This window comes from Catharus ustulatus, chromosome 22, assembly GCF_009819885.2.
Source record: "Catharus ustulatus isolate bCatUst1 chromosome 22, bCatUst1.pri.v2, whole genome shotgun sequence".
In the NCBI taxonomy this organism is placed as follows: Eukaryota; Metazoa; Chordata; class Aves; order Passeriformes; family Turdidae; genus Catharus; species Catharus ustulatus.
In genome coordinates, this window is record NC_046242.1 from 8,209,333 (window position 1) to 8,218,297 (window position 8,965).

General features: G+C 52.6%; 1 protein-coding gene across 2 annotated transcripts; it reads left to right on the forward strand.

The window, feature by feature from the left end:
- The first annotated feature begins 400 nt into the window (after positions 1–400).
- Positions 401–8,627, forward strand: NCF1 (neutrophil cytosolic factor 1). Of its 2 annotated transcripts, none has more exons than XM_033077925.2 (11): positions 401–699; positions 1,167–1,247; positions 1,528–1,603; positions 2,806–2,971; positions 3,109–3,164; positions 3,434–3,556; positions 3,932–4,039; positions 4,829–4,934; positions 5,546–5,653; positions 7,161–7,303; positions 8,181–8,627. In XM_033077925.2, the coding sequence occupies exons 1-11, from the start codon at positions 628–630 to the stop codon at positions 8,297–8,299; spliced, it is 1,158 nt and encodes a 385-aa protein (XP_032933816.1). In that variant the 5' UTR covers positions 401–627; the 3' UTR covers positions 8,300–8,627. The 2 variants fall into 2 exon arrangements, with proteins under 2 accessions (XP_032933816.1, XP_032933815.1); XM_033077924.2 differs by having other exon boundaries at positions 402–699; positions 4,829–4,946.
- Positions 8,628–8,965: the final 338 nt, after the last annotated feature.

Genomic DNA, 8,965 nt, shown 5'->3' on the forward strand with positions numbered 1-8,965 from the left:
GTGCCCAGGTAAGGTGGTGAGCAGGGCTGGAACTGGCTCAGGTCCTTGGGGGTTCCTCAAGGGAACCTTTTGGTGGTGGATTTTGGGGAAACTGCAAGTGACTGCAAGGAAATGGTGATGGAAGGGGAGGAGATCTCACACGCTGAGCCTGTGGCTGCCCCATCCTGGCTGTGCTGTGCCCCAGATCCCCCACGTGCCATTCCCAGCCACGCAGCAGCCAGTACTGCCATTCCTGGTGCTCAGGGAGTGTGGTCAATGCTTTATTCAACCCTTCCAGCTCTGATAGAGAGGGTAAAGGTGCCTGTCCTTGACCCTCTACTCCTGTGCCCTCACAGGACTCCATCAGCAGTCAGGAGTCCTTTGGGTATCAGGGTAGCCAGCCTGGCCTTTACCCTTCACTGTCTTCTGATTCCAGAGGTTATTTCCCTGCAGGTTTCCCCCGATGCCTCCCAGCTGACCTCCTCCGCAGTTCTGGAGCCGCTGGAGGACTGGGCTGGAAGTACGGCTGAGGACAAACCACAGTGAGTAAACAATTACGGGTGTGATAGCGGGAGTTCCGCTTCCCCGCGGCTTTAAGAGGCAGCAGAGCTGTGTGAGGGCAGAGGGGAGGAGAGCATTGGAGCAGTGATGGGGGACGTCTACATCCGGCACATCGAACTGCTGGGCTACGAGAAAAGGTTTTTCCCCAGCCAGCACTATGTGAGTACTCAGCAGCACTTTGCCATGCGAGGACCGAGGACTGGCCAGGGCAAAGAGTCTGACCAACAAATTTCCTTAGATAAATGTGACTGAGGGCCTAAATACTTCTTTTTAAGGGGGTCATGGCTGATATTAATATGACCTGGAGGCAGCCAGAGACTAAAACATCCTGGATACATAAGAGTTTGGGCACCTCCTTTGCAAGCTATTGGTTACTTTGCACTCTTGGAAAGGGCTTTTCGCTCTTTGTTTCCCACCCACCTGCATGTTTCCATCCCTCTGCATCCACTCCAACCTCCTCTAGTGCCCAATTTATTTGCTGGCAAGGCAGAGCTACTTGCATTGCGGTGGTGGAAGGAAAACATTGAATTTTATCTGGAACTGGACCACCCACAGGGCTCCCTGGGCACAGTGGGATGTGTTGTCCCACTTGCCTGCAGAACTGCAGCCTCTGCTTTGCTCCTCAGGTCTACATGTTCCTGGTGAAGTGGAATGACCTCTCTGAAAAGGTCGTCTACCGCCGCTTCACTGAGATATACGAGTTCCACGTGAGTCCTCCTGGGACACACGGGCTCGGGGTGGGGGAAAAGGAGGGGAAATGCCAAATTGCCTCAAAGCAAACCTGGTTCAAAGGAGGCTCCTGAGTCCAGTCCTTCAATCTCTTTTGCCCCTTGAAGGTGGGAGCCATGGCCTCTGTGTCCCTGGGCATGGAGGTGTGGGATCCAGCAGGGCGAGCAGCAGGAAAGGAGTCAAGCTGGGGGCAGAGGAGAGGGTGTCACAGTGTTCCTCTGGTGCCATCCTCACTGTGTGCCTGGCTCTGCTCTGCAGAAAGCGCTGAAGGAGATGTTCCCCATTGAATCCGGGGACATCAACATAGAGAACCGGATCATCCCGCACTTGCCAGGTGAGGGGCAGGCTCCGTGACTGGGGGGTGAACAGAAGTTGCAGCTGGCTGGGAAATTCCCTGGTGGGTTGAGCTGTGCTGGCTGCCTCCCAGACAGATGCGTGCTGCAATATTTCCTGTACACCAGCCTTGAAACCAGAACCCCAGAAAGTCTGAGCAGTGGCAGTGGTTCTTCTAAGCACTCAGCAGCCCTGCAGACCCATCCCTGCTGTCTGAAGGCTGGGCACTCCAGAGGCACATTCAGAAGAATCAGCTGTGATCCCTATGTGGTACAAAGTGTCTGGCTGAGTGGAGCTGATCTGAGCCTTCTTGTGGCGACACCATCTCTGGTGCTGGCTTAATGCCCTTATGGCAACACAGATACTTTGTAAGAGGAAACAATGCAATAAGTTTTCAATGCCAGAGAATGAACTCCTGATCCAAACAGCTGACACTTTGTCTCCAAGCAAGGTGCACGTCAGAAAACTTCCCCATTTGATTTAATTTCCTGCTTTAAAGGAGGCAGAAGGGAGTCTGAAAATGAGCTGCAGTTGTGGTTGATACCTCTGGAGGAGGAGTAAGCCTGCACTGTGCAGCAGTGTGGGTGCCAGTCTGGGAGGCTCCATTGCAGCTGGACTAACCACCACGCTGGGCCTCTTCCAGCATGCTGACCCCCACCATTTTCCTTATTCCATATTCCTTATTCCATTTGGGGAACTGAGAGCACTGGGGACCAGACAGGTGTCAGACTGCTGGGGAAGCATGGAGGGCCACTGACCACACAGAAACACCCCTATCATGCAGTTCAACACTGCTCAGGGGCAGGATTTCAGCAGTATTTTAGGGCTCTGCAGTCAAGAACACCATAACCAGTGGAATGGGAGGATAAGCATATCTCCTCTGACTGCAAGCTGGTCCCCTCAGCCCCTCCTGGTGCCCTGGTGCATCTGCTGTATTTATGGCCCAGAAGTTGGGCTTAGTCTGAACACATGTAGGAGTTACCCTAAAACTGAAATAGGGTCAAACAGGATCATTTCTGAGCTTGTATGAGCTGTGCTCCCACAAAGCTTCACCTTATTGGCACAATGCAGCTATGCAGCACCTCAGGGCCAGACCCACTTGTTTGCAGGACAAAATTAACAATTTGGAACACTGTGCTTGGGAAAGTATTAAAAATGAGGTGTTCTGTCTGCTTTTTCTGAGCCCTTTTTCCTCTCCCCCAGCCCCAAAGTGGTTTGATGGGCAGCGCTCAACTGAGAACAGGCAGGGCACACTGGCTGAGTACTGCTACGCACTGGTCAACCTACCCCACAAGATCTCCCGGTGCCTGCACGTGGTCAGCTTCTTCAAGGTCCGGCATGATGACATGAACCCTGTCACAGACAGCCAGTGAGTCCAGCTGCCTGCTGTTCTGAGGGAAACCCTGCATTCCTGGCCTTGGCTGCTGGCATAGCCTGCAGGGAGGGTGTCTCTGCTGATGGATAGTGCTGGCTGGCATTGAGCTGCCTTTGCTCTGACCTGTCTAGGATCAAGAAGCCTGAGGTCTTCCTCCTGCCAAAGGATTCCAAGAAAAACCTCGCTGGTAAGAGGTCTCAAAGGGCTGCAAGTGGCTGCCTCAGCAGCAGTGAAGCCTGCTGTGGAGAGAGGTTGTCATTCCATGGCAGATACCCTCACTGAGAGCATGGTCACTGTGCCGGAGCTACACCTGTGGGGAATGAGTTGTTGTCATGGGGCTGAAAGAGGCTGGGAGGGCACTTTGGGCTGTCCTGGAGCTGCTTTTGGCCTGCCTGAAACAGGGTTTTTCTGGGTTGGGGACTGGAGGAGGGAACATCTGTCACCTGTCTCATGCAGACATCACGGGCCCCATTGTCCTGCAAACGTACCGAGCCATCGCGGACTATGAGAAGAGCTCCACATCTGAGATGGCTCTCAAAGCTGGGGACATGGTGGATGTCGTGGAGAAGAGTGAGAACGGTGGGTGTCCATCCCCCTGGAGAGCCCCTGAGGGCCAGCCCACTCCCTGACACAATTTCAGCATGAATGAGTACTGCCCTTGCATCTTGTGCCCAAACACAGCTTGTGAGCTAGTTATGGTAGTGGGGGCTGAAGGGTGAGGGACAGTTCTAGAAAATTGTGTAACATCCTGGATGACCAGCCTGTGAGCCTTCCTGCCCAGCAGGAACAGGATGCACTGGTCAAGTTCTCTGGCTGCATCATGCCAGCAGAGATTGGCCCCAGCAGTGTCCCTTTGGTCCAGGACAGGGAGATGCCTGCACCTGCCCTGGCCAGGACAGACCTGGTGCCAGTCCCAACCCTCTCTGCTCTTGCCCATGGCTGCTTTCTTTGCAGGCTGGTGGTTTTGTCAAATGAAGAATAAACGAGGCTGGGTACCTGCTGCCTATCTGGAGCCAATGGATGGTCCTGATGAGTCTGAAGAGCAGGACCCTAACTATGCAGGTAAAATGTTGAGGTGACCAGGATGTGTGTGTGTCACAGCACAGCCTGCTGCAGCTCTCCACTGAGATGGCTCACTGCAAAGCTGGGCAATTCAGACTGAGCAGGACCACTGGGCAGGGAGATGCTGCTGTAGGACCTGACAGGAGGGATAAATCTCATAGATTGGTGCCTTGGGAGCTCCCCATGCCTGCAACCCAGCATTAGATTTGTGTTTTGGCTGATCTTTACCCAGTGGCCATGCCGAGCTGGCTGGTGAAAGCTGAGGTGCTGGGTTAGCAGAACACCATGGTGCAGCATCCAAATCAGGCACAGGTATTCACAGGGCTTTGCCTCTGTGCTGTCCTTACCAGGGCCTGGCCTCGCTCCTGCCCTCTGCATTGTCCTGCTGTGACAGCAGGGCTTTATCACGTGGAGCAGAGGGAAGATCTTGCAGACTTGTGCCAATTGCTCAACAGGCTTCAGCTGTGAGGGTTTTGCAACATTGGAACAGGCTCTATTAGCACAACACTTCCTTCTGCCTTATTTCACTGAATTCTGAACACATCTTTGAGCAGAGATAGGTGTGCTTCCTCTGCTTGCACCCAAAACCTTTTTTCTGGAGAGATAGATGGTGAAAGGGCCAGGACGAGCCATGGGCAATGACAAGACTGGGGGAAGTCTGAATCCAAACCTGAAGCACCCTGAGTCTTGCTAAAATGTAGGGTGCCTCTTTTTCTCAGTGACTGGGGAGGCTGAGCCCCCATCCCTGAGGTGTCAGCACATGATCCACCATCCCCATTTCATGTGTAGGTGAAGCGTACACGGTCCAGAAAAGCTACACTGCTGTGGAAGAGGATGAGCTGACCCTCAAGGAGGGTGATACCATTGAAGTCATCCACAAGCTCCTTGATGGCTGGTGGGTCATCAGGTGAGAGACGCCATGAACAGGTCAGGCAATCAGGCAGAGGGAAAGGAGCATCCATGGTTCTCCACATCAGGGCTCTGAAAGCCATGGCATCTTTGGTGCTGCTGCCCAGCACTTCCTTTTGCAGGGCTGCTTCTCAGAGTCTGTTCTTTGCCAAATATTAAACATTGCAGCTGGAGAGCCCTCTGCTGAGGGCTTCAGAAATATCCAAGGAGGCAGATGGAAAAAAAAAAGTATCTATTATTTTGCCTCTAATTGTTCTGGTACCCTTTACTTTGCAAAGCCTCAACCTTCATCCCAGCTGCAAGCAGCATGAGAGGTAACCCACATGGCACCAGCGAGGGACAGGCATGAACCATGACTCATGGAATGTCCTGAGTTGGAAGAGTTCAAGGCCAGGTTGGATGGGGCTTGGAATAAGCTATTCTAGCGGAACATGTCCATGCCAGTGGCAGGGGTTGGGATGAGGTCCTTTAAGGTCCCTTCTAACCAATCCAATCTGGGCCTCTGTGACCACCCACAAGAATGATCAAATCTCTCTCCTGGACTGAGGAGGCTGCAGAGCCACAACTGCAAGTGATTTTCTTTGTGTTGCACTGCAGGAAGGATGAAACCACAGGTTATTACCCTGCCATGTACCTGCAGAAAGCTGGGGAGGTGAACACCTCTGTCAAGAGTGAGCTGAGGAACCGGGGTGCTCCTCCACGGAGGTAGGAGAAGCTCTTGTAGAGGGCAGAAGGACATCTCCCTCTTCCTTGAGGGAGGTGAAATCAAAGTAGACAGGGTGTTGTGGTGTCACCTGCTTGCCCTGTCAGTGAGGAACTGCCTGAAGAAATATAAGGGCTGTCCTCCCAGCAGCTCTGTGCCCCTCAGCTACCACAGGCACCCCAGCATTGCTGATGCAGGGCTCCAAGATCCTTGCTCCAACATGTCCTCCCATCAGGTGTATTTCTCCTTGTCCTTCTGCAAAGTTTCTTTTCTGGGTTAATCGTGTTTCCTTTTCAAATTGGCCATTTTCTTACTTCCTAAGTATGTGCACTGAATCTTTCAGAGGCAAGGAGAGATTTGACTAAATGCTGCCAAGTGGCCTAATGCAATTGGAAGATTTGAGCTAATGCAAGGGATTTTGTTTTGATTAAAAAGATAAAAAGCAATAATAAGCCATGAATTTCAATGCAAAGAGAATAGCTAAAAAGGGCAGAACTTGTTGGTATCTTTTTTTCTGCAAGATGACACATCAGGCCTGCTATAAAATCTCCAAATCCAGTTTTGCTGGAGCATGGATTGAGTGTGAAACAGTGTAAAATGGCCAAGATCCACCAATTTGAACACAGTGATGTTTGCTGGTAGCCTTGGGGGAGATGAGATGGCCTGTTCCAAGGACAGTGGCAAGTTCTCCTGCCATTGTGACCACTGCCTCCATGGCACTGACAGCCAGGCCAAGCCCTGTTGTGAAGGTGGTGACCTGCTGTTATGAGCAAGAGCTTTGCTATGACATGAGGTGTGTGCTCAGACCTCTCTGAAGGCAGAGAGGCACATTTCTTTGAGAAGAGCAGGAGGACAATGCCATGGGGTGGACATCAGGAGCCACCTCACTCCTGACATGGTACTGAAGACAAAGAAGGGGCCTCTGTCTGCCTGCCTGGGGACAGTCCCCAGTGCTGGGGGTTCCCCTGTAGCAGCCCCATGCTGCTCAGCTTTCACTTCTCTCAGTAGTTTCTCTCCTGTGGGTTCAACACCACACATCCAGGTGCACACTGACACATGCCCCGTACTCCATTGTCCTGTATCTGACCCTTGAGTGTCGGGGAGCCACGCCAAGCCCCACACCAGGGCCCTCAATTTTGTGGCCAGGATGGGTGCTGTATGCTCACTCATCAAAGAGCTATAGATCACTTCTGGGCCTTTCTTGGATAAACCCCTCATCCTTCCAGCCTTATGCCCCATCTTCCTCACCAATCCCTATCATTACTTTCCAGACTTGTGCTCAGGGCTCCCCTTCAGTGTTTGCTTGCAAAGCACCATCCAGCTGCCTCTGAACACCTTGTAGGTTGTGTCTCACTGATGGCTGCCCTCAAGGGCTGGCGTCCTCCAGGCAAAACCCAAAAGCAGAAATTGGGGTTTGGGTGAAGCAGAGGAGGAAGTGTGGGGAAAGAAGTGTGTGGTGTGAGAGCTGCCAGCATGAAAATTGAAAGTTTTGTTTCTCACTCCTTGCAGATCCACCATCCGAAATGTGAAGAGCATCCACAGGCAGGGCCGGAAGCAAATCAGCCAGGAGACCTATAGGAGGAACAGCAAGAAGTACATCCAGAACCACAGGAAGATGCAGGGAAATTCCCAGAACAAGGCCAATGTCATCAGTAAGTCTCAGTGGAACTGGAATCCTGCAGGCATGACCCATGGCCCCCAGCTGGAGCAGGATAGCACACTGAGGTCACACCATGCCCACCTGCCCTTTTCCCATGGGGAGAGTCTGTGCAGGGAGCTGTTTCTTTCAAGGCATTTTCTTACCCCTGGCTATAGGTCAGACAGAGCAGAATACAGTCCTGGAAGGAGGTCAGCCCACATTTGGGGCCTGTGCTTTCCTTTGTGCATGTAAACCTCCCCAGTGATGCCATTACCATTGCAAACACCATGGATGTTAGCTGTCAGCAGAGCCCCCAGAAGGAAGTGTTGCATGAAGAATCACAGAATTACAGAATTTGGTTTTGGTAGGAAGGGACCTTAAAGACCAATTCCTTCCAAGCTTCCACTTGATCAGTTTGCTTCAAGCCTCATCCAACCTAGCCTTGAACACTTCCAGGCAGAGGACAGCCACAGTTTCTTTAGGCAACCTGTGCCTCACTACCTTCACAGGAAAGAATTTTTTCCCAATATTTAATCTAACCCTGGCTCTGACAATGTGAAATTACTCCCCTTTGTCCTACCAGTTCACGGCCTTGTAAAAAGTTTTTTTCATGAAGAGGTAGACATTGAGGTACACCCTTTAGACCTGGTAGTCCCCTGCAGTATCCATGACCTTCCCAGAACTAAAGATGGGCTGACCTCATGCAGACCTAAAGATGGGCTTTCCCTGAGCACAGTTCCCATCCTGACACCATGACCTGCAAGAACCACTACATGCAGCAGGGACAGGAGGAGAGGCAGGAGCTTTGCTGGCCATTATGTAGGAAGCTGCTGAATGTTCACGGGGGTGGTGTGTGGTGGAGAGCTCTGACCCATCTTTTTCACTTGCAGTTGAGAAAAAGGAGCCAGAGGACAACAAGCCCAAAGCTCAACCTGCTGTTCCTCCCCGTCCCAGCAAAGACCTCATCCTGAACCGCTGCACTGAAAGCACGCGAAGTAAGATCCTGTGAGGATCCTGTGAGCCCACAGCGGCCACCAAAGCTTCATCTCCTCCAGCTCCTGTGCAGGCAGGCTCGGAGCCGGAGCAGGGACCCAGGTGGCTCTGGCAGCCGCCCCAGGCCCGGAGGGTGCTGGCCATGTCGGCCCAGCACAGCGCCCACCCTCATCCTCCCCATCACAGCCACGCTGTCCTGCTCGCACTCTGAGGAGCCACCAGCCCTGCCCTCCCAGCTCCTTACAAACACCAAAAGCCCTCATCTCTAGATGCCCTCCTATTACATCTTTGTATTTTGGATTATTTTTGTGGTTTTCATCAATAAAGGAGAGACATTCGATAGATCCTGAGGAGCAGTGTGGGCATGGTGGCAGGAAAGGCTTTCCTCCCGGGTGGGTATTGGGCAAGGCAATGATGCTGGCAGGGAGGAAATTTAGTTTGGGGGGATGAAAGGGCAGCAGATTCCTCCTGAAGTGGCTGCTTGGCTCCCTCGAGAGCAGAGTGAGGGCTCGCTGTGCTCAGTGTGGGACGCCTGCGTTGGTTACCTCACCCTGTGCCGGACGGGGCCGCGTTTGGGACGGGTCTGGGCCTAACCGCAGGTCTGGGCCTTTCAGTTTTGATTTGTTTGGGTCTGGGTCTAACGCGACGTTGGGGTCTGGGGTTGTGTTTAGATTGAAGTCTA

What these genes read in the sequence shown, in the direction of transcription:
- NCF1 (XM_033077924.2), top strand. Translation starts at nt 628, where the DNA reads ATGGGGGACGTCTACATCCGGCACATCGAACTGCTGGGCTACGAGAAA. An exon ending in GATCATCCCGCACTTGCCAG is followed by an intron (nt 1,604 to 2,805) that starts GTGAGGGGCAGG and finishes CCTCTCCCCCAG; the next exon opens with CCCCAAAGTGGTTTGATGGG. An exon ending in TTCCAAGAAAAACCTCGCTG is followed by an intron (nt 3,165 to 3,433) that starts GTAAGAGGTCTC and finishes TGTCTCATGCAG; the next exon opens with ACATCACGGGCCCCATTGTC.